Source organism: Nuphar pumila, chromosome 2 (genome assembly GCF_984573655.1).
Source record: "Nuphar pumila chromosome 2, dmNupPumi1.hap1.1, whole genome shotgun sequence".
NCBI lineage: Eukaryota > Viridiplantae > Streptophyta > Magnoliopsida > Nymphaeales > Nymphaeaceae > Nuphar > Nuphar pumila.
Genome location: NC_143250.1, coordinates 79,412,304 through 79,439,159, shown reverse-complemented (window position 1 = coordinate 79,439,159; position 26,856 = coordinate 79,412,304). Strand labels below are relative to the sequence as shown.

The window sequence follows — 26,856 nt, the reverse complement described above, 5'->3', positions numbered from 1 at the left end:
ACATTTAAGGTTCCAAAACACCATATATCCATCACATTTATATATAAATAAGAGCATCCATAAGATTAATGGCCAAAAGAAAACGAGTGACACACTCATAATTAGAGATCATATAACAAATCATTCTAGAGTCCCAAGGTGTTCATAACTCACCTCAACAACCATCTTTAATATGGTAAGTGAACAATCTAAAATGACATAACACAAGGTGTCCTTAACTCACCTCAACAATCATCTCTAATATAACAATAAGGCCATACAAAAAGGATTAATGCATCATATAACTTGTGATGGATAAAAATAAATGTCATAAAAGGCAATAAACACTTAGGGAAATCATTTTCCAAATATGTGATTTTATAAAGAGGGTCGATTCAAAGGTCCAACATAATTAATCACAACAATATGCCATATAACAATAATTTTGCATAAATACGAAATTATGTTCAATCATGATCATTATCAAAAGACTTAATAAACACAACATGAAATATTTAAGCAATGTCATGTGTGAGGACGGATTTGGAATAATCCAAGAATCAAATCAAGCCTTTATAAATTGCAATTATATGCATACCAAGATGTAGAATGACAATAATCTTAAATGAGCAAATTTAGGACAACATATAACAAGATAATGCGGAAGCACTTATAATGATAAAAGAAACAATCTCACAAGTCCACTAAGGGACAAAACAAGTTCTAAAAAAGGCAATATAAACATCTCTTTATTGAAAAGAGAGTACCATGTGAAAATGTCTGTGAAAAGACAACACACATACAAGCATAAATACTTTATAAAAGAAGTGCACGAAGACACTCTCACAACACTTGAACAAAATACGCAAAAAACGTAAAAGTAGCAAATATGCACTAGTGCATGTATTTCATAAAAAGAGTGAATGCTTGAGACACTCAAGCTTTCAAAAAGATGGTAATATTTAAAAAGTCTCATGAAAAACCAATATTAAAAAGAAGCTTATAACAATCATGAAATCTTCTAAAAGAGTATATACTCATAAGAAGATTCACAAGGATCAAAAGACCTCTCAAAGAGAGATCCAACAAACAAAATTCTCAAATGAGGGTACATACGAAAGGAAGAGGGAAAACTTTATTAAAGTGGAGAAAATCCCAAAAAAAATACTAGGATTGCGTTATGGCATAAATCTATAAAAAAAATTCATAATATTATATGACTTAATAGATTATAACCAACTCCTAATGTAATAAGTATGCAACATCAATGAAGACCATAAATCTTATAATAAAACATATTCTTGAAATTGAATTGAAGAATGAAAAGAGAATAACCATATTTCATGAAATCATTTTTAAAACTTAATTCAACCGATATTATAAAAATGTCTTCTTAATAAAAAATTGTTCATATGAAAAAGAACTCATTAGGTAGGAAAATAAAAGATCATTTTTCAAAGACACATGATATTATGAAAGGCCTCATATAGGACATTTTAGAGGGTAAACACATACCTTTAATATGAAATAATTATGATGAGAGTATGTGAGCAATGCTACATCTCTCACAAACATTTTACTTCTAACATAACTTTCTTTAAAAAACTTATTTTTCAAGAAAAGACATACGAAAAAGAATAATATAAAAAGTTCAATGGAATTGTTAAGAATCCAAACTCATAATGACATGAAGAACACATATGCAAAAACATATCTAATTCTTTATAATGCTCAATATTTAAAGAAATATAATGCATACCAAATATTTTAAGAAGCAAAAGAGAGAAACACATATGCAAAAACATATCTAATTCTTCATAATGCATAATACTTAAAGAAATATAATGCATACCAAATAATTTTAAGAAGCAAAAGAGAGAAACAAGAACTTCACCATTCTTCTTTAAAACTTCTTGAATAGCATGCTTCCCAATGCAACAAAGAGCAACTCGATCCCAACCTTGCTCTGATACCATGTAAGGAAACGACTTTGAATATATTAGGTTCAATAATGAACCAATACACATGCACATGAAGTGCGAATATACCCACTAAAGGGGAAAACACAAGCACATAATGTGCTAACACATAAACCCACAAAGGGGCAAAACTGCCTATAAGGCATAAGTTAATATTATTGAAGAGAAGAAGAGTGTAACACCCATTACATGGAGCAAAAGCTCCTCCAAAGGAGTTAATAAATTACAAGAGAGAGACCCCTATTTATAACACAAGAGAGGAGCCACATAGGGGGCTCCCAAAGGAGTCGTTGGGAGCCCCCAACGGTCACATTTGTGACCGTTGGGGGCTCCCCAACGACTCTTTGGGGAGCCTCCCTAGGTGGCGCAAACCACAAAAAAGAAAAAATAAAAAAGAAAAGTAAAATTACAAACACATTCCAAATGGAATATGCGTAAAAAAAGGAAAATGACTAAACTACCCCTATGTCTAATAATAGAGAAATATATATTTTATATATATAATTAGGAAGATACATATGCATATATACCATATATGTATATGTATCATCCTTTATATATATAAAATATATATAAGATTACAAAGATTGAATGATACATTTTAACATGTTCATGACTTAGCAATGAGGCTCTAAGTTCATCAAATATGGAAGGATTGTGGCAAGTATACATTGCCATAGAGTGAGATTCAAAATCTGGGTCAAGTTCTCTATGAACATGAAAAACCAGATCTTCGTTTGAAACAGGTTTTTGGATAATATCAAGAGAGTCAACAATGGTTTTAATCTTCTGCAAAAAATCATTAATGTGAAGTTACCTTTCTTGAGGCTCGCCAATTCTTGCTTCAGTTGCTTGTAGTAAGAATGAATGACTTGCAAAGTTATTGGCAAGAGCTGTCCAAACATCCTTCGACCTTCGAAGGCCCATGACCAATACAAACATGGATCTGTATAACTAGGATTAGAAGACACCTTTCCATCTGCTCAAGTTATTGTAGGATCAGGCAGTGGGACGGATCTATCAACATACCCCATGAGATCATGAGTGTACAATACAAGCACGAACTAGCTCCTCCACAACAACAAGTAGTTCATGTGATCTAATTTGATGCAGATGAGATCACAAATATTAAATATAGTTGATGGTGACAATGAGACCAAAGATAAAAAAGCCATTAGAGCACGTTTAAGGTCTCTAATACCAAAAATGACAGCAAGAAAAACAAAAAGATGAGCAAGCACAATTTTAACTTGGTTTGCCGTTCAGCCTACATCCACTCCACGAGATCCTCTGTCTCTCTCAACCAGCTTAGAGAGAGAGAGAGAGAGAGAGAGAGAGAGATTTCCTTTAAAGATGAAGAGTTACAATATGGAGTTTGCTTGCTTGTCAAGCTCCTTGAATTTTGGTTTACACTAGGAAGTTTCCTATCACAAGATTCTTTCTCATTAGAGCATACTTTCTTCTTAGATCTATCCAAACCACACTTGAACTAATACGCATAAAGGCGTAAAATAATGCAAACATGCACAAATGCATGTAATAAGAATATATTGAATGAAAAGTAGGAGCTTGAGACACTCAAGCCTTAAAGAATTACAAGGGGGAACACCCCTATTTATATACATCAAAAGAAGTCACATGGGGGGCTCCCAAAGGAGTCGTTGGGAGCCCCCAACGACTCTATTGCCCGTCCCTAGGTGGCGCAAACCAAGAAACAAAAAAAGAAAAAGAAGAGAGTAAAAAAAAATAAAGATAAAAATTACAAGCATATTCTAAATGGAATATGCGCAAATGGGAAATTACAGAAATACCCTTTTTGGGTATATTTGCAAAATAAACAAACAAATAAATAAATAAATAAATATATATATATATATATATTCACAGAGATATGTATACGTATCTCTCTCTCTCTCTCTCTATATATATATATATACATACAACTGGATTTAGGGATTACATTTTAACACCCCCCCTCAAACTTACGGTGTGATGACTGCATGTTTGCCAAGAAAGAAGTGAAATCTAGGCGAACAAAGTTCCTTAGTGAAGAAGTCGGCCAATTGATACTCAGACGCTACATATGGGAGATCAATAATCCTCTTCAAGTATTCTTCTCTGACATAGTGGCAGTCCATCTCGATATGCTTCGTGCGCTCATGAAAGGTGTGATTCTTGGCAATATATATTGCACTTTTATTGTCGCAGCATAGCTTTGTTGGCTCTTTAATACAAACACCCATATCTTCTATAAGACGCCGAATCCTTACAATTTTCATGGTTGTGGATGCCATAGCTCTATATTCAGCTTCAGTGGAGGACAAAGAGACCTTATGTTGCTTCTTACACCTCCAAGAGACTAGCGATTCACCTAAAAGGATACAGAAACCAGTGGTGGAGTGACGATTATTAAGGTCACCTCCCCAATCAGAGTCAGTATACGCAATTAAATTTAATTCAGAGGATGAAAAAAGAAATACTTCCTTATTTGTTGTTCTCTTTATATATCGGATGATTCGAAGGACTGCACTCATGTGAACCGATGTAGGAGCATGTTGGAATTGACTTGCAATGTGTATTGCATGAGATATATCGGGCCTAGTGATGCTAAGATACATCAATGACCCAACCAGCTGTCTGTAAGAAGTAGGATTATCCAAAATAATCCCATCATCGATCCTCATCTTGAATCCAACAACTTCGGGTGTTTCACAAATTTTGTACTTGTCAATTATCTCACAAGCAAACTTAGTTTGAGATAAAAAATATCTTCTATGAGAGAAAGCAACTTCAATGCCCAGAAAGTATGTCAGAAAACCTAAGTTTGACATTTCAAAATTTTCAGTTAGCGTAGACTTAATTTTTTTAATTTCCTTGATATCATCACCTGTAATTAACATGTCATCAACATATATCAACAAGATTACAATTCCTGCATCAGATTTCTTTACAAATAAGGCAATGTCAGAATAGCATGAGACAAATCTATTTTCTATCATTAAACAGTTAAATCGGTCATACCAAGCTTTGGGAGCTTGTTTTGGACCGTAAAGAGCTTTTCGTAAACAAATAACTTTACCATTAGGGCAATCCATTCCAGGAGGAGCAGTCATATAAACTTCTTCATTTAAATCTCTATTTAAGAAAACATTTTTAACGTCCATTTGATAAATGTTTCATTTTTTAATTAATGCGATGGTAATAAGGCATCTAACTGTAACCATTCGAGCAATGAGAGCAAGCGTTTCATCATAGTCTACCCCATATTCTTGTCCATATCCTTTAGCAACTAGACGCGCCTTATATCTCTCAAGAGTTCCATCACTCTTGGTCTTGACTTTAAAAACCCACCTACATCCTATACTTTTCTTTCCTTTATAAAGATCCTGAAACTCCTATGTTCTAGCTTTCCTAAGAGCTCTTAGTTCATTTTTCATGGCTTCTACCCATTCATTCATCTTTTTGGCTTCTTCAAAATTTTTGGGCTCAACATATGAGTGTATGGCACTAAGACACGCTCTATGTTTGGGAGAAAAGGACTCATAAGATATGAATCTAGAAAGAGGTCTCTTATTTCTCTCAATTCTTTGAGAACTTTCACCCAAAGTGATTGTTTCACTAGGCTCACTATATTTTTCTATAGCACTTTTAAAATTGTTTTGGTCTCTATGTCTGTATACAACAGGTTCCCTAGAAGATCTATCATCAGCCTTATGATAGATAAAAGGCGGAGGAGGATTGGCATTCTCTTCTACTTCATTTTCACTTGGTGTGGATTCCTCATCACTGATGTCATCATCCCTTGACAAAAGATCAAATAAAAAAGAATAGTCCATATTTTCCTCGTGAGATTCAGATTTTTCAAACACACTAACATTTTCTAGAAAGCTTACATTTCTAGACACATATAACTTATCATTCTTGATATCGTAGCACCAAAATCTTTTTTGAGTCTCGGAATACCCAAGGAAGGCACATGGGATGGCTTTAGGAGAAAGTTTATCATTTTTATCTGTCAAAATAAAATATTTGCACCCAAAAACCCTTAACCTACTGTAATTAGGATCTCTTTTATATTGAAATTTTATCTAAGTTTTTGGATGGAAGACAGTTGATAAGATAGACAGATGCAAGGGCGGCTTCGGCCCAAAATATTTTTGGGATGTTTTGGGAAATGAGCAAAGTTCTGGTTGTCTCAATAATGTGCCTATGTTTCCTTTCAGCCAAACCATTTTGTTGGGGTGTTTTGGGACATGAATTTTGATGAATTATCCCATATTTCTCAAGATAACTTTTAAAATTATTTGAAAGATATTCTCCCCCAGAGTCGGTTCTAAGAATTTTTAAATTTTCGTCAAATTGATTCTTAATCATCATATGATAAGATTAAATGTTGCAGAAACCTCATGTTTATATTTAAAGAAATATATCCAAGTAAATCTAGAGAAATCATCCACAAATATCACATAATAAGAGAACCCTCCTTTTGAAATAATGGGTGTCGGTCCCCAAACATCTAAGTGAACAAGTTCAAAAGGTTTTGTAGTAAACACGGATCTTTGATAATATGACAAACTTCTCATTTTTCCAAGTGTGCAATCATTACAAACAAAATTTTCTTTACATAAGTGTTTGGCAAACGGAAGATACAAAATTTTTGTCATATTGGGGTGACTAAGTCTTTTGTGCCATACATTAATGTCTTTGTGATGCAACACATTACAAAAAGAATCTTTTGCAATTTGAAGAAAGTCCATATAGTAAATATCTCATTTTCTAGAGCCTTCTCCAATCAATTTCTCGAACTGGCGATCCTGTATCCAACATTTATCAGATGAGAATTTTATATCACATCCATGGTCCGAGAGTTGAGAGACAGAAAGCAAGTTTAAATTTAGTTTTGGAATAAATCTAATTTTAGGAATAAAAAAATTTTTTTCTTCAAAATTTTCAGTTCCTTTAATTTCAAGAGAAGTGCCATCGGCAGTTGAAACAAAAGATGGTAATGAATTCTTTAAAAAATTGGATAAAGAACATATGTTGGAGGAGATATGAAAAGAGGCACCTGAATCTAAGAGCCAAGAGGTCTTACCAGGAGAAGAATAGGTAGATGTAGCGGCTTCAGAAACAACTCCCTTAAGAAGTGGTTGAAGCGCTTCCATGATCCGATGTAGATAAAGAGCTCCATTCGAGGGAGTCACATTTTCTTCCTTTTGAGATGTGGTGGCCATGGCAAGTAATTTCTTCCATTTAGGGCAAACAGGTTTGATGTGCCCGGGTTCCTTACAAAAATGACACACAATTTTGCTGTAGCCCTTTCTTCCTCCTTGACCACTTGATCCTTGATTTTGATTTTTGAAGTGAGGAGGCTTATAAGTTCGAACATTGTTTCTCGGTCTTGAAACAACATTAATGACATCACTTTCTTTATTAGTTGAAGTTGCAAGAACACTCAGATTGTTTTTGCAAGTATTCATACGCGTTTTCTCCCCACTAAGCTTTGTAATGACATCTTCAAGTGAGGGGAAAACTGTAACGACCCCAATCCATACCCTTTAAAAATGCGATTTTTTTTTCTAAGAGTTGAGGAAACCTTCCCAGAGATCTGGGGTCCTCACAGTTCCACTTTCCATTGGATAGCCCAACCACCACAAACGAAGTTGCAATCATCATCCATATCAACCAACTAAAACTCTTTTATTAATGAGTAAGAAAATTTCAAAGACAAGGTTTTCTTCAACTGAAAGTAAAGTAACAATTTCAGAAATTAAAAGAACTAAAAGACAAAAGAAAGAGCCACTATGTCTTCTACTGAAGCTGACAAGCCCAAGTATAACTCATTCATCCCCAGATGCATGTCCAACTTCATTGTTCACCATTTCCTGTGAAAAACCAACAAAGTAGGGTGTCAGAACCGAAATTCTGAGCACAACTACTTCTAAAGAAACCAGGTGAGAGAAAGAACATGGATAAGATTTCATGCAATGATTTGGGTGAGTGCAGATATAAAATTTGCAACATTCAAATATCCATAACTACCAATAATTGCATATACTTACCAGTCAAGAACAGTAAAGCAGTGTCATATATCAATAACTAAATAATCAAACCTTTCAGCATGATTTCACAAAGTAAATCATATGCTACCACCAAATGATGTCATGATATCAAGAATGATTCAAACATGCATGATCTAGCATAACAGAAAAATGCATGATTTCTTCTGTTATCTTTCATTTAAGTTTCATCTTTCCATATGCATGCCCTATTAGATGCACACATCCTTAAGTTCCTCTTTTTAATTACAGTTGCCCGCGGATACACCAAACAGGTACAAACCCCGAGGTCAAGTAGGTTCTCAGGGTAGCTTAACACACAATTTGTATTTTATTACTGGGTTCCCACTTAGCCCTCGACCGATATCAGGAAACAACACCATCCATCGGAACATTAGACCTCCACATCTAATGTCGGAGACACAAGGGACACCCCACGCTCACAAGTGCCACTTCCTTAATACCATAAACTCACAATTGTGACTAACACACCACTCCCGGGTAAAGTGGCGGATTCTCCCTAAAACCGTGGCCAGGAGAAGAACCTCAATATCGGGTTCATGGGCAACAACGCACACGGAGTTTTTGTATCCTCACAGTCTCCCCCAGATCGGATATCCAAGATTCTCATGCTCCAGATGAGATATCCCAGAATGTATATTACACTGTTCTTGTTCATTATATTTTTATTTAAAGTTCATTCTTTAAGTTTGCAACACCATATGCAAAAGTAAGGTGAAAACCCGCATCCTTCCTTGCGGGGACCCTTTCGGGACTTCAGCCCGTGTAAACCACTAGAACAGTGTAGTAAAGTGCCAAACCATCTTATGTGGTTCAAGTGATGCAGTTAAAAACATATGTGAAAGAAAACCAAACCCACGGCTCTCCAGGCCGATGATGGTCCATTTAGGCCATCGATGCATCACATAATACAACCAAAGTAGTGTTTATTCATACACTAAGCCAAAATGTCAAACACATGTGTATTCATGCAAATATAAACCCATATGTACATGAAATTACTCAATCATATGTATTTTCACTATATGCGGTACCTACATCATATACATATATGCACATTTCTTTTGAGTGTGAGTGTACATGTGTAGTTTCACATATTCATCAAGAATGTTTTTCCAAAACCGACTACTCATGGGAAACCCAAATCCAGTGTCTACCGAACACCCTATGGTTTCAAACCTTGATCATTCATGTGATTCACAGGAATTTATTCTTAAAGTGTTCATGCTTTAATCCATGATATACAACTACGAAGATTTCACATAATGATTTATACCCAAATTCTGAATTTAGAACAGAATGAAACCTGTGATACATTTAACTCAACATCGATCTAGCATCTTATTATCTTAAACATGTTGTTTAATTTAGAGGGTACACAATACAGTTCCCAACAACCTGATTTGTAGTTCAAGTTCATCTCAAGAATCTGACTCTTATCATCATGAATATACCATCTCAAGACACAAATGAAATTATTATATAAGACCAGAAATTTTAGATAAAGCCTGTCATGATAACAAATTCAAAACATAAGACTCTTAAGTTGTGGAAGCACCCACCCAATGCTTGGGCAGGACACTTTCCGAACCAGCTACCAGTCTGAAAATCTAAAATTTCAAAATGTAAGATCAGCAGTGTCATACCCGGTTTGAGCTTACACCATAGTTTTTATTCAGCTAGTAAGGTCTATGATTCAGAACAGTACCCAGACATCTGTTGACAGGGGGGGTCCCCTGCTAATCCTCATAACATTAAAATGAACAACATCTAAAGTGCATTATGTAAATGTTTTAGATTTAAAGCATGCAGAATGTATACTTAAAATATTTCAGGAACATAGGCTTAAGAGTATCACTCTAGATCCCCAACTATCACCATTGCTCTCATGAACTGCAAATGAAATTAAGAGTTATTTTGATACAACTCATAACTGGTTGAGTCCAACCCTCAATACCTTAACACAACTCAGAAAAATCATAGACTTCAGCAGACCCATGATAAAAATGACACTTCACAGCCTTGAAGTTATGGTGAACCGAGCTGCTGATATGAACTTTATCATACATAAACAAAATTTAACCCAACTGTTGCAACTTAGTATAAAGCCCATGATCAAGACTACTGTAGTCAAATGAAAACTGTAAAAAGATACTACACAGAAAATAACTTAACGTTCATGGTTTTAATTCTATCAACATCCATGTACAGGAGAATCAAATTTGCTTTAAGAGAATCGTGTTTACCCCAAAATCGACAGATCAAACCCTAGATTAGGCTAATCAGGTGCTTCCATACTGATTTCCTAAATTAATACACGCCAAACCAAAATCGGTGTAGAGCACGCATGTAAAATCAAGGATTTACATTGACAAGTTAAACCCTTATTGCTGTCCGAGTTGGGGCTTCCCCTATAACTCCTCACACGGAAAGATCCGAAACCCCCAATTCACCGATTTGGGGTTTTAGGTTTAGGGTTGATATAAACCCCAAATCCTACCCTCAAACCCCCACATGGAATCGAACCTAGGTTCGATCCCTCACCCGAAATCCAAGAAGCACCGTACCTCTTGAAGACTTTTTCGGCGATCGGAGGCTGAAGACGTGCAGGCACGGTTGGCTGGTGTCGCTCTACGCTGCTGCCGTGAAGAAGGGTGCTCGCTGGAGCTGCGGTGGCTGTGGGTTGCCTCAATTTTTTTTCCGGCGTGCCCTATTCCTCCGACGCGCACGCAGACAGAGAGAGAGACGAGGGAGAGAGATGGGGGAAGAGAGGGATCGAGTGAAGAGGGAAAACCCCTCTTCTCTACTCCTTTTATCGGCCCAGACTCCCCCTCCTCTGCCGAGATGGGCGCGGGGTCGTTACGCTCTGCGTAACCCCCCCTGCCCCCCCCCCCCCCTTTCTGTTGTTGTTAGGGTTTATCGGGCAACCCTTATCGGGTTGCCCCTTTTTTTTTTTTTAAAGGCTGATACATGGGGCGCGGCTCGGGTCTGGACCCGAGACCCGTAACCCGACCCCAAATCAAATATGGATCCACAAGTTGGATCCGAATGGATCCAACTATGGATCCTCGAATTAAATTTTTTTAAATTTAAAAATTTTATTTATTTATTATTATCATTAAATCGAGATTTAAATCAATAAATCCTAATTACCCCCTTTATGGGTCCTAGATCCGAAATATGGATCTAGGCCCAATTGAATTATTTTATAAAAATTTCGGGTTTTACAAAAACAAAAGAGGAGAGAAGAGCGGACCGAATTTGCTCGAACTTGGGTCTAAGTCCATTAAAAAAATTGAAAAAATGGTCCTCTTCCAATTGTTTATACCTAAGCTCAATGGTTTCTCCACTCCATTTAGGCTCAAGCATGGCGAGTTCATCCCTTATAGACATTTTCATTTTGTTGAAGGGTCAAAGCCCTTTTTTGGAGATAGTACTTGTGAGACAAGTCTCTTGATGTGTACATTTTCTCAAGATAATGCCAAGCTTCCGATGCTTTTTTCAATTTAATAATATTGACATTGATCTTAGTTTCAACCGATGAAAAAATCCAGGAAAAAATCTTGAATTTTTTTATTTTCCATTCTTCATGTTTCTTGGAATATTCTTCAAAAGTTCTACTTCTTTCTTCTCCTTCGAGGATTTTAATTTAACCTTTTTATACCAAAGTAATTTTTGGTTCGGGTTCCTGTATAGAACCAAGAACGTATCCCCAAAGACCTTTACCTTTTATGTGAGCTTCCATGTTCTTGGCCCAAACGTCATAGTTTGAGCCATTCAACTTGAAGCCAAGAGAGAAATGAGAGTCCTTTTTGCCCATTAGAGAGAAGAGAATAGAGAAAAAATCATGTACCGCAATAAGATTTTAGATCTTACTTGATGTATTGGATGAAAATAAGTCTCTACGTCAATCAAAAAAAACTTGAAGGCACACTTTTCGAGACACTCAACCACACGTCCTTCCTTCTTCAATCCAAACTCTGATACCATGTAAAAATGTCTATGAAGATACAATACGCATACAAGCACTAATACTTCACAAAAGATGTGCACAAATGCCCTCAAACCACACTTGAACAAATATGCACAAAGGCGTAAAATAATGCAAACATACACAAATGCATGTAACAAGAATATGTTGAATGAAAAGGAGGAGCTTGAGACACTCAAGCCTTAAAGAATTACATGGGGGAACACCCATATTTATATACATCAAAAGAAGCCACAAGGGGAGCTCCCAAAGGAGTCGTTGGGAGCCCCCAACGACTCTATTGCCCCCCCTAGGTGGCGCAAACCAAGAAACAAAAAAAGGAAAAAAAAAGAGTATGAAAAGAATAAAAAAATAAAGATAAAAATTACAAGCATATTCCAAATGGAATATGCGTAAAATGGGAAATTACAGAAATACCCTTTTGGTGTATATTTGGAAAATAAATAAATATATATATATATATATATATATATATATATATATATATATATATATATAGGGATTACATTTTAACACTAGAGACTTCCTTGGGATATGATCAGACTTGAAGCTTGCTTGGATCCATTTTTTTGAATACCCAATCCATTCTGGTCCTTAACAGCTGGATGTGAAGGTCATACTATCATAACTGAAGGGTCTCACGTTTGAATCCCATTGGGGTTATCCCTTAGCTTCCGTGCAACAAAAAATAGAAAAAATGTTAGTTATTGGAGAAAGTGGACCAAAATTTTGATTTATAACTAGCATGCACCTGTTTTGGTATGAGAATGATATGAGATGTATTAAATTCTTTAATTGCCATATAAATGAAGACCTTAAAAAATATAAAAATAATGCTCTTGCAAATATCTTGAAAAATGTACTAGAAACCATCAGGGTTTGATGAGAAGTGACCATATGGCTGTTTTAGTTTGTCCCTTGGGAAGTGGGCTTTCCAATGCATTTTGGTGCTTCTGCACAATATCCATGTCATCTCTCTTGAATCTCACTTGAAAATATGTAGAATTATATTATCACTGTTCTCATCACCCAAGACGTCTTGCACTTTGAGGGGGTTGAAGAATTCAGTTCATTCACAACTGAAGATGTTAGACTATGAAAGAAACTCAGAGTTTTGATTTCGCCCATTCAACTATTGATCCGTGGTCTATTTTTATTTTTGATCACCCTTCTTTAAGTTCATTGATCATGACTGTCATAATGTAACGCCCCAAAATTTTATCCATTTTTTCAAGTTTTTTTTTTTGAAATAAACACAGCAGAAATAATTAAACAAGATTGGCAAAAATCTTGGGCGAGTTACAGGTATTAGCATCCAACATGAATCATAATTTAAATGACATTCAAAACAAATTCAAAATAGTCATTATACAAGAGTTTTATCAAATTGAATCTAGAAATGTTTAAAACAATAGAAAATATTCCCAGGTCGGCAAGAAAATTTAGATCTTGTGGCGCCAATCAAAGCTTCCTGCAATCACTCCTGATTGATCATTCCTGACCGGAAGATTTTAATAAATGGAGGACAGACTTCACAAGCCTCAGTAGAGACCAATCTCAAGGCAGGTAAGTAAAGTGCCAACATACAAGCACATGCTATTTTTGAAAATTAAGATTACATTCATTCAAGACAAGTGTAGATAATCTCAGAACATATCAAAAGTAACAATAAAAGCATGCATGTACAACTAAGTGTAGAAAAGTAAAACTGTATAGGAATATTTATGTTTCACTTGATTAGCCCCCTACAGGCACACGTTGTTCGAATATGTCGAGACAAATGAGATCACTCATGAGTTTATTACGCTTTGGTGTTTTAATAACCCACATGACTATTTGAATCAGATTCCTAAAGGGATGGTATAATGTCTTTGCCTTCAAGTCTTCTGTATTAATGTTGCCTAAAACTGTATGAATGTTGCCTCCAAGTCTTCTTGCTTTCATTCTCTCTTATCTTTGCTTCATCAAATCTAAGTGTGTTCTTGCAGGGAACATTTTTCAAGGCAGATTCACACTTCTGACTCTTCTGCAACATTCAAAGTAGATCTGTATAAGTTTATATTCTGATACTCCTGTGGACCATTCTGTATTTGGTTCTTTGTCTATTGATTAAAACACCTATTTGTAGTGATCCATCAAATTGAATTGATTCTTTTAGTTGGGTGTTCTAGTTGACACATACGGACAATAATCAATTCTAGGAGAATAGTTTTATTAAGCAATTGAATTAAAAATTTGGGAAATAAATGCAAATAACTATGTTAAACTGGAAGTTAGCAATAAATAGTGTGTGTTCTAGCCATGTGCATAATGCGCTCGGTTTTAAATGGGAATTCAAGTACATGAAAACTTATTCACATTATCTCCATATGTCCATCAATGAAAATTGAGTGCAAGAAATAATAAGGAATCTTGTCAATGTCCGGGATGCATATCTGTTATTTTAATTGTGACTTGCTTTTATTTGTAGACAGTCCAGTATATCATTTGAAATTGCCAGCATGGCAATATTGGGAAGACTTATTTATGGCATCCTAAAGGATTTTATTAGTAGGATATTGTAGATTAATGGTAGCACATAAATAATTTCTATTTTTAATGGTGTATCAAAGAGATCATGTATTATGAGTTACAGTATCTTGTGTGTGCTACATGTTTAACTTTTCAGTTTGAACATTTTTGAAATGCTGATGAGAGGCTTCCTCACAATTCTTTTCTTTTGATCCTGTACTCTTGGTATGGTTTTTTCTGTTTTGATATTATCTAGTTGTACTGCTTTGACACTTAACATTACTCAAACTTATCAGGTTGCAAATCTTTTTTTCCGTGGACAACGCATCTGGTTGGCTGCCATGGAGGATTTAATGTTGAAAGGCATGCGTCATGCCAAACAGGTCATTACTTGATTTAGCATTGTTCTGGTGGATCATATGGGTTGCACATGTACACATCTACATCTGACTTTTGCTGGAAAGAAATAAAAAGATAAAAAAAACTTTCTGCAATACATGTCAAGGTGTTTGACAAGCGAATAGGCTCATGTCTGCTAAAAAGACAATGTGAGGTGAATGTAGTTAAAAATTGATAGAGACCTAATTTCCTGCCAGTAATACAGTTAGACCAACAAATTTTCAATGCATATGATTTCATAAGAACACCCTACTCTTAGCAGTGATTATACTGTCCAATGGAGCTAATACATATCAACACTTTCTACCTGGTATTATTGATAAATCAAATCGACCATGGCTAACTGAAGTTTAATGGAAGTGTTACAAGAGTCCATGTACATGTCTTCTAACACTCCCTCAAGCTGTGAATGGTTTGCAAACATGTACAGTTTGGTTTTCAAAGATCAATATCCATGCGTGGACAATAGTTTAGTAAACAAATCTGATACTTGATCTCAGGCTCTTGATCTTCAATCTTTACTTGTAGGAAATGTTACTCCAACTTGAGATGCTTAATTTTATTGTGATGGACAGGATTAACTAAAGTCACCTTGTCACTGCTATTACCAAAATACAAGATAGATCAAGTAATGGTTGAATCCAATAAATCTCAGCTGACAGTAGCCATGGCCCTATGCTCTGGTTTAGTGCTGGACCTAGTCATGGTTCTCACTTTTTGTTGCTCCATGAAATCAAATGTTACCCAAAAGTGTAACGCCCCGAAATCTTAACCCAAATTTTGAGGAATTTTTTTTTTCAATACAGCGGAAACCAATCATACCATAGGGCTAAGCATTCCAGAACATTACAGATGGAGCAATACCAAAACATTCTTTTCATTTCAATATCAATGAAAATTAAGATCAGAGTTCTCATACTATCCTTGGAACAGTAAATCCAAAAATCCCGATCGAAGCCTCATCCCGCAGTCGCTCCTAAATCCAACTCTTCACCTGAAAATTTATAGGAATTAGACTACAACTGTCTAAGTAGGAATTACTGTAGTTTTTCTTGTAGGTATATCATGTGTCAAGTATATGGTGTGGTTGCCGAATATGATTTTCAACCCATACAAGAATAAGTAAAGAACTACGCTACAACAGTCAACAATTTATGAGAAGCAATATGACAAGTATCATCAAAAGCAATCATTTAAATATCCCATAACCACAGATACAAATCCATACAATGATTTAGAGAAATGCAATTATGACAATTCATAATACAGGTACGCATTCATACCACAAGGTACATCCATTATGCATAAAGAAACATTAAACCATACCATGATGCATAATTTTAGTACAACAAGACATTTAACATACATTGAAAGTTAAACATCATGCATTCACCAAACATATAACACTTAAGGGAAAACAGATAACATATGCATGTTCTAATGCATAGTAGGAAAATGCATGACTTATGTGAAATGCGTGATTTCTTTTGTTATCTTTCATTTAAGTTCCATCTTTCTATATGCATGCCCTATTAAATGCACGCAACTTTAAGTTCCTCTTTTTAATTACCGTTGCCCGCGGATACACCAAACGGGTACAAACCCCGAGGTCAAGTAGGGTTCCCGGGGTAGCTTAACACACAATTTGTATTTTATTACCGGGTTCCAAACTTAGCCCTCGGCCGATATCAGGAAACAACACCATCCATCGGAACCTTGGAAAACAGCATTCAAAGTCGGGGATACCAGGGAAAACAGCATCCACTGGCGCCACTTTCTTGGTATACCAAAACAACAACAGCTGTGTCAAAACACACCACTCCCGGGTAAAGTGGCGGACTCTCCCTAAAACCGTGGCCAGGAGAAGAACCTCAATATCGGGTTCAGGGGCAACAACGCACACGGAGTTTTTGTATCCTCACAGTTTCCCCCAAACCGCAACATCCAAGATTCTCATACTCCAGATGAGATATCCCAGAAAGTATATTACACTGTTCTTATTCATTATATTTTTATTAAGAGCCAATTATTGAGTTTTGCAGTTCCACATGCAAAAACAAGGCAAAAGCTCGCATCAACCCCTGCGAGAACCATCACGAGACTCCAGCCCGTGGAAACACATCGAACAGTGCAATATAGAACAATAATATAAAGTATGATGTTTGCGATGCATTTAACCAATTAAAGAAAAAGCAAACCCAAGCTTAAGGCTCTCCAGGCCTGTGATGATTCCTCTAGACCATCGATGCATCGTATGCAAAAATCATAACAACTTGCAATGTATGCAATAATACCAACATGAATCCAAATGCACATTCATTCATACCAATTTAACAATGTGCATGAGCTGCCACAATCATATGCATGTGTTCACCATCCATGTGCAAGTGCTTTCATGACATCACCTAACACACATGCATTCATCCAAGATTTCACAAACACATGAGGACATTTATGCAAGATTGTACACACCAATACCATTGATGCCATGTACACACTCGTACCAAGCCAACTTTGCGGAAATCAAATATCTCACATGTTACAAACTATAAAGCATGCTAACACGTGTCATTAAATATTCAAAACTCAACTTTACATTCAAAAACTCAACTTTACGTACATAATAACAAATAGAGTTATCAGCACAAATTTATTAACATTGAATAATTTATGTATGCCCTTCACATGCTTAGACATTGCCCTGTGCCAAAAACCAAAGTTTCTCAACATACACTATGATCTGAGTATTAACCTGTGTGGTTTAGGTGATGCACTTAAACATATATGAAAAGCAATCGAGCTCATGTCGATTCCCTGATCTTAACAACAATTGCATAAGCATATCACTGTATATTCCCATCATGTGCACACATACTTGCATGTTTGTTTTTATTGAAATGAACGTCAAATGCACATTTTCTTTCAAATGTGTGCAACTATCAAGGCACTGGTTCGGTTTGGAAATGTCATATGCCCATCAACACAAATTTCTATCACGCTCCACCTTATTGTCAACTTCAAAATTTTATTAAGTGCATGCCTATCTTCTGCATAATTTGGTCAACAACATGCAAATACCGATTCTTAGCACCTATATTTATATATATTTACAATTGTATTTAGAGTACGAAGGTCTCTCTTTATCAAGAGGTTCACATCCAGCCGACCCAGTCGACTGAGGTCCCAACCAGGCTCAGCCGACACCAGTCAGCTGGGTCGGGTCTGGCAAACAGACTGGATAACTAAGCCAGCCCAGCCAACCTCATCGGCTGGGGCCTGACAGCACCTGCACTGGCCCAGCCCAGCCTGTGTGTGCTGTCGAGGCTGGACAGTTACCCACCTATTTATGTATATATATATATATTATAGGAATAATTACACGGTCATATATCTGATAGGAAGCATGATTATTGCGCAAGTATGCAGTTAAAGCATTCAACAATTAAGAAACAGTTACACACCTACACAAGAGAAAATTTTACACATATAAATTAAGAAAACCTGTGAAAGAATTTTAAATCATGCACACCATGTATCTTGGTGTGGTTACTGATCTCCATGTTTTTCTCTACTAAACCATCCAGCTCATACCCAGCCGAACACCCGGCTGGGTCTAACAGCATAACACTGTAAGTAGTATTGAATACGCTCCAGCACCCAAATGCAGATGTACACGCTATGGAAGTTCTTCTCACGTGTGAACAAGAATGTGGTGACAGAAAATTCTACAAGTAATATTCCCATGTGTGCATGTAAGTGTACAATAATGTGCATAACAATAATTCTCATGAACTAGGTATGTAAGTGTGCTGCAGAATTACAGACAAGGATATTTATAAGACTTGAAAACAACTGAAATGTAAATAACTCCAACCGTTGACAGATAAACCTTACTATCACGTAATAGGTGTCAAGGCTGATTAAAGGCATTTAACTCAACTAAAAATTTATGCATATAAACGAATCACAACATTAAGACATTCTAAGCATTAAATTTTCAGAACTTACATTAATTCAGACAAAAATTAATTTGAACCTGAATTCATTTTAGATAGTTTAATATAGGTTCCATAGTTGTAACACACTGATCAGGTGTCTTATACATATATATATTTCTTTTTCACACCTTGATATTAACAGAGGTTAATCGACTTTGATTTACAGCACTCCAACCCTAAAATTTGAATGACGTGCTCCCTCTCTTAGGAGTAACATAACATTGTAACTAATAGTGGATAGTTTCAGTGATTTAACAAAATAAAATGGACACTTAGGAATCAATTAGGGAAATAAAATTGGGAGGTCACGGTTATCAGGGTATATGCCCTTAACAGAAATATGAAAACCCCTCTCTATTATTCAAACACCCCTGTAGCATCTAGATTTTTCACAGCAGCCGAAACCTAAACCCACACCAAGTATAATAACCCCTACTATCGATAATCCAAAATCCCCAAATCAGGGATTTGGCATCTCTGATGGCTTAAAAACCCAAATACCCCAAAAAACCCCTTTCGGATTTTTGGATTCACTGCACCCGCATCGTATGCTTGACCCACAGAATACCCAACAGAAAAACAAACAGGAAAACCTACCCTTTTTTTTTTCCGGCGAGATGGTTGCTGCTACAACGAAGGAGGTGAAGACCGAGAGGGAGAGAAGGACTCGGCAGGGCCGGCGGCATCGACCCAGTCACACGTAGCGAGGGTGCCGGTGAGAGACTCCAACGAACTCCAGGGCAGCGCCGATGGTTTGCGCAGAGGGGGACGGGAGAGGAAGAAAGAAGCGAGCAGAGGTGGGGAGGAAGAGGGGCAAGACCCCCATTTGAAGAGGCAGGAGCACACTGCCCTCCTAGCGGCGCGCTCCAGCCCCCTTCCCCCTTTGCGATATCCCTATGCAGGGGTTAGGGTTCACCCTAACCCCTTCATTTTATCGGGCCTTCATATGCCACTTAACATAAAAGCTCCTCTTTTTTTTTTATAAGCATACGGGTTGGGGCCGGGTCCAAACCTCGCGACCCGCGACAATGGATCCGCTGTTAGCGTGGATCCGGGTTGGCTTTTTAATGCTAGATCCATAATGAGCATGGATTCGAGTCCGGTTTTGAAAGTGGATCCGATTATGTTATAAAGGTGGATCCACATGTTGGATCCAAATGGGTCCAACTGTGAATCAAACCCAAAATAATTTTATTTATTTCTTTACTTTTATTATTATGTATATATATAATAATTTACATAGGTATGATTCTTATGGATCCGGGAAGCGGATCCTAGGCCCAAAACGCATAAATTCTACTTAATTGCGTAAAAATTTTGCATAAAATTTTCGGTTATTACAAAAAGTACATAAAACCTGTAGTAGAACAACCAAATCATTGGGTCACCTGTCGAATCTGCATTTGAATATGCAATAATACACAATGGAACGATTGATGCTGTAGGAGGCATTGTATAAACTGATCCATCATTCAATGTGGCTCTTTTGTATCTAAATATTCTTTTACAGCTTTAAAATGACTTTGTCTAGATGCGTGCATGAACTATGACACCTGGTCAATTCTGGCCATGTGAATGAAAGATCTATGTTTCTATGGCTAAGAGATCAATTTACTGTCATCATCAATGAAGTACTTATTCATTACAGCAGGAGTCATAACTAGTTTGCGTTTTGGCATTCCAAACCTTTAAAACAAGCCAGATGCATACTTTTGATGTTTAATCCCACTGTCCACACAATCATCATTATTGTGGATATTTTGAAAACATCGTGATAATTATTGGTATTTTAAGGTAAGCCAAAATTGTCAGCAATATATCACGATGTTTTTCAAAATATTGCAATATTTTTAGGAAAACTCTTTTTATTTTATTTTTAAGCCTATTTTTTGTTTCTTTTATATTTCAAAACCTTTTAAAACTTGTTTCTTTATATTTTTGCAAGAAAAATAATGTATGACTTATTATTTTCTTATTTTTCTATTATTATTTATATTTTTTCAAAATTTTAAGCTTTCGAGATCTTCCCAAGTTTTTTATAAACTGATCCATCATTCAATGTGGCTCTTTTGTATCTAAATATTCTTTTACAGCTTTAAAATGACTTTGTCTAGATGCATGCATGAACTATGACACCTGGTCAATTCTGGCCATGTGAATGAAAGATCTATGTTTCTATGGCGAAGAGATCAATTTACTGTCATCATCAATGAGGTACTTATTCATTACAGCAGGAGTCATAACTAGTTTGCGTTTTGGCATTCCAAACCTTTAAAACAAGCCAGATGCATACTTTTGATGTTTAATCCCACTGTCCACACAATCATCATTATTGTGGATATTTTGAAAACATCGTGATAATTATTGGTATTTTAAGGTAAGCCAAAATTGTCAAGCAATATATCGCGATGTTTTTCAAAATATTGCAATATTTTTAGGAAAACTCTTTTTATTTTATTTTTAAGCCTATTTTTTCTATTTTTTGTTTCTTTTATATTTCAAAACCTTTTAAAACTTGTTTCTTTATATTTTTGCAAGAAAAATAATGTATGACTTATTATTTTCTTATTTTTCTATTATTATTTATATTTTTTCAAAATTTTAAGCTTTTGAGATCTTCCCAAGTTTTTTCTGAGAAAAGCCACTTAATAAAAAAACACTGAGAAAAACCTTCAGCAAGAAATTTCCTTGAAAGATGCAGGTGTCTATGATCATAAGTATATGTTCCAAAACCACACATAATAATCATGTCAGCAACATATAAAAAAAATAAGTCATATTTTTTACCTCTATAAATAAATAAGGAATTATGATCTCGCTAGTCCCAGACAAAATTGACTGCCATAGACAAAATAGCATGTGCAATATGAAGAAAGATGCACTTAAGAAACACTTAATAGCACCAAGAATATCATGGAGAATGAAGAAAAGGGGACATTGGAGGACACAATGCTCTCTTTCACAAAAGCCACTAAACTTATGACACCAATTACAAAAACACCTTTCTAATGTTAAATGAGGACAGTTGCAGCCACTCAATGTAATGCCCCAAAATCCAGGACTTGTAACTTTTTACGAAAAATTTGAAAGCTTTGTAATCATTCGTTTATCAGAGTTTTTAAATAGAAATTCAGCGAAAATTGGTGTTTGAAAGAGTAAGTCAATGGACCTTGGGCGCATTACAGCACAAACTTTCCTTCACAAACAAATTTAAAACTCCATACATTTAAGAAATCAAATAGATCATAAAAATATAACTTTTTCATTAGTTTAAAATTTGTACAAAGGAGAGATTTTCAGGAAAACCTTTATGCAAATTTACCGGAATGTCCTCAAGAGCGGAACATCAGGGAAAAAGTCTCATCCTGATCTCATCACGCCATCGTGTCATCACAGTCCGAAACATCACTTGCCCATAAAATGAGTCAGTTTCACGAAAAACCGGTAGGTGCACAAGTGAGACAAGGTGAAACTAAAATAAGTAATTATAACAAGAAATGAGTTATATCTAGCATGAGCAGTAGACTATGCAAGTGAATAAGTATTTATAACATGAATAATTGAGTATGCAAACAAATAAAGGTTCTCAATGTGAGCAATTAACTATAAACAAGTTTGTTATCCACTATTACAAGGTAAGAGTTCATTCCACACAAGACATACCCAATTTCACGGCAAGTAAATACATTAATCATAAGGTACAAGCAATTGCACAAGCAGTTTATAAGTTACACGCGATAAGCAATCACACAACATGCGGTTATATTAATCACAAGATGTAAGCAGCTTATAAGACAAACAACTACATTAGTCCTAGTTGTAAACAGTTCGTAGATTACGAGCTGTAAGTAGATACCTTAGTCGTAAGAGACTAAGTCAACAATGTTGCATTACAACAAACACAAATAGTTCAACCAAGTAGTAAAACAAGTCATATGTATCATATTGTAACTAGCATAATGCTATTATCATAAGCATTTAACTAGTACAAGCAGCTAGTTATTACTAGCAAATAACTAGTGTAACGCTGCAATAAGCCTGTATAATTCAACGAGTAGTATACTGAACTATTGAGCAAACAAGCAAGTCATGTCACAACACCCACATCTTAAATAATGTGAATAGGTTAACTTACGTTTCGATATTAGCTGGTCAAGCGGTTACGCGCAAGGCACGAAACGTAGAAACAATCGAGACTAGTCTGGGGGTTTATTATGCGATGTGTTTTATGATACACCGGGTGACTAATTGAATCCACTCCTAAGGGGACGACCAGTGACCAAGAGGGTAAATCCCTAAAGGCATAGGTGGCCCATGGATGCATCCAAACTTCTGCAGAAGTGGCCTGAAAGCTATCTTTTGTAGCCCATTTCCCCTAACTCTGATGACTGAGAAAATCAAGTTTTTTGCCTGAAATAGCCATTAATGGTCTGTCCATCAGAGTTTTGTACCATTCATCCTCTGTCTTGATGAAGTCAGCGTGTCGAATGGGCACGACGGAGGTTTCTTAACCATCGCCACATTCTACATGCTCTGGTCTACTCGACCCACTCAAGCATCTTGTCTGTGAAGGCGAAACCATCACCATTAGGTGATTTATATGTGCCATTGCACGTTCGAGGCAACCACACACCTCTCATCCTACTCACCGCAGTACGCAACGTATATGTTAAAAAGTACAACCACGATGAGAGGGGTCAACTTATTGTAAGGGTGAAAACATCATCATTTTGTGGTCTCAAGCACGTGTCAATGCACGTTCGAGGTGAACATAGACCTCTCATCCTACTCATTGTAGTACGCAACATACCTGTTCAAAAGTACAACTACGATGAGAGGGGTATGGATTTATCAAAGGAAATCCCCGCAACATTGCTTTGCCAAAAATACATGGTGTAACCATTCAAGTTCAAACTTGACATGCTCTGGTTCTTTAGACCGTCACGAGCTTCTTGCTTGTTAGGCGATCATCAACATTGCATTATTACAATAGTGTGCCCAAACACATTTTGAGGTTACCACAAACTTGTAAAAACCGTGATCTTTAGCTATTATTTATAAAATAAAATGTTTTGAAATATGCAAATTTGGGCCTGAGATCCACATTTCGGATCCAGGACCCATAAAGGGGTATTTATGTATAAATGATATCATCCACGTTTATACTAAAATTAATAATAATAATAAATATTTAAAACAAATAATATATATATATATATATATATATATATATAGAGAGAGAGAGAGAGAGAGAGATAAACTTAACAGGAGGATCCATAGTTGGATCCAACTTGTGGATCCATATTAAAGGGGTAAGACGCAGACCCAACTCGGGGTCGATTTTCGGGTCCTGGGTTCGGACCCGGGCTGCCCTGTGTAAAAAAAAAACGCTAGTAAAAGGGAATGGGTCTGCTCGATAAAACAAAGGGAAGGCTGCGGTTAGGGTTCTGAAGGAACCCTAACACGATGGAAGCAGGGGGCGGGGTCATGCGAGTATGCCGAATGGAAAGAGGGGAAAACCTATCCACTCCTTCCTTTTCGGAGGTTTCCCTTTTTCAAATAGGGGATCCCGAATCCCGTTCTCTCTCTCTCTCTCGTCGGTGAGGGAGTTGCCGCTGGTCTCATCTTCTGCGATCAGAAGGAAGGAAGGCCTGATCGTGCCCACGTCCCTCACAGTGTGCAATAGAGGTCGGCGGGATCAACCTCACACGGTTGCAGCAGCCACCTAGCGTTAGACAGAAGTACGAGTCCCCTCTTGTGAAAATGGATGAGAAATCGAACCCCGGTTTGATTTTGTGCTGTTTTTGGATGGAATCCCTGGGGTAGGATAACCACAAACCCACCCGACTAGGGTCGGCTGGGCCTGTTGGAACCCCAGCCGACTGGGTGTAAACCCTTAAAAAGAAAGGGAAAAAAAATCTAATACATTGGAGTTATCGCAATTGGTTTTTTTTTTCTTCTGATAATATGAAGGTTTGTCTGATATGCCTGTCCAACATTTGGAAGGTTTTTGCAATAGGTTCAATGTTCTGACATAGGTATTGGGCATTGATTGGTAGGTGGAAATCCTTGCTCGGTGTATATTTTTGCTTTTGACAACAATCTGCAATATATGGTGGTTTACACATGCATTTGAACCATAATTTGTTAATGTATGTGAGTGCAAAATCTGGTGATGGACAATACATATTTTCAGTCATAAAACTTTGCTTGGGCATGTACTCTTTTAGAAAAGAAGCAAAAATTTAGGTCATTAATGGGCCCTTGTTAGTTGTTTCACCCTTCACGATCTGGCCGACCCAGTCTGCCGAGCCTGACTTGTCGATGATTGGACAACTCTACTGGGTCCGGCTGGACTGAGTCCAGCCGGCTTATCATCTCTGTCAGCCTATCATCTCTGGTCAATCTGTAGGGCCCAACCGCGCCACTCGCCTGAGCCGATTTAGGTTGAAATATATATATATATATATATATATATATATATATATATATATATATATATAAAGTATACAAATATGTCTTGTAGCATGTGTTGTATCTGTATACTTCCAGACTTTGACGAATGGGAGGGTTTCAGCTACGTACATGCTGGAACAAAATTTTCAAATGCCTATGACTAAATAAGTCTGTATGATTCAATGTTCAAATGTAGTGTTGACTACATGAATAAACTGAGAGCATGTGTGAAATTCAAAATTTGGGGATTTTTTACCAGTTGCAGATCTTGGCCTTCTGCAACTGGCAAAAAAGGTCTTTAATACGCGGCAAAGGGTACTTATTTTTAATCGTCACCTGGTTGAGCATTCTATAATCTATGCACAACCTCGAGGTTCCATCCTTCTTTTTCACAAAGAGTACAGGAGCTCCCCAGGGTGATACGCTTGGACGAATGAATCCCTTATCTAAAAGCTCCTGTAACTGTCTTTTGAGTTCTTCAAGTTCAACAGGTGCCATCCGATATAGAGTCTTAGATATGACGGCAGTTCCAGGCAACAATTCGATGTCAAACTCTACCTCACGAGGCAGAGGAAGGCCAGACAACTTCTGGGAAAAGATATCCGGAAACTCACTAACCACGTCTAGGGTATCAATAAGAGCAGGCGTAGGGTCCGACTTAACGACGCTGATGAGGAAAGTTGGATAACCCTTGCGAATGAAGCTACGAGGCTTAAGGGCTGAAATCATCCGGCTTGCTCGCATGGGTCGAGGAATTCAAAATTCTACGGAGAATCCGGAGGGGAGAAGGTGATCTTGCCCTGACGACAAACAATCTTGGCATGATGCTGGGACGACCAATCCATGTCCAAAATGAGGTCAAATTCTGACATATTCAACAAGATGGCGCATGCAGGCAAAAGACGATCCGATATTACCACATCGAGATCAGGAATAAACGTCGCATAACTAGCGTTCTCCCCCAACGGATTATATACTTCTAAGGTTGTATGCAAGCGCAGAACAGGCGATTGCAACTGGGCCGCAAATTTTGCCGAAATAAAGGTATGCGTAGCACCTCAATAAAAAAGAACGAAAGCAGCATGGCCGGCAACTAAGAGAGTACCTTGTACGAGTTCTCTCTTGGTCAACAGTTCGACGGTAGTGGCGTAGACTCGCCCTGAGACTTTCTTCACTCCGTTGCTCTGCGGTTGCTGCTGCTGCTGGTACGCTAGCTGTGGTTGTTGCTGATGAGGAGGCTGAGGTACTCCACCCGACTGCCTGAATTCATCGGCCGCCTTTTTGCGACAATCATGAGCGTAGTGACCCATCTTACCACAATACAAACAACCCCTTTATCCAAGGGGCAAGGTTGTCCGACGTGAGATCCATTGCACCTAGCGCATCCATTCCCTGCGGGTCGTCGAGGCGGTGGGCGATTCTACTGGCGTTGCCTCTTTGCAGGTGGTCCTTGCTGCTTCCCTCCT

The 26,856-nt window shown here is 37.0% G+C and overlaps 1 protein-coding gene across 1 annotated transcript in view; it reads left to right on the top strand.

Annotated features, from left to right (window-relative positions):
- Positions 1–26,856, top strand: part of LOC149845803 (pectin acetylesterase 12-like) — a 105,860-nt gene that overhangs the window by 13,638 nt on the left and 65,366 nt on the right. The window contains exon 5 of the mRNA XM_089996024.1: positions 14,834–14,920. Coding sequence (XP_089852150.1) covers positions 14,834–14,920 — 87 coding nt within the window. The remainder of the gene's footprint in view (positions 1–14,833; positions 14,921–26,856) is intronic.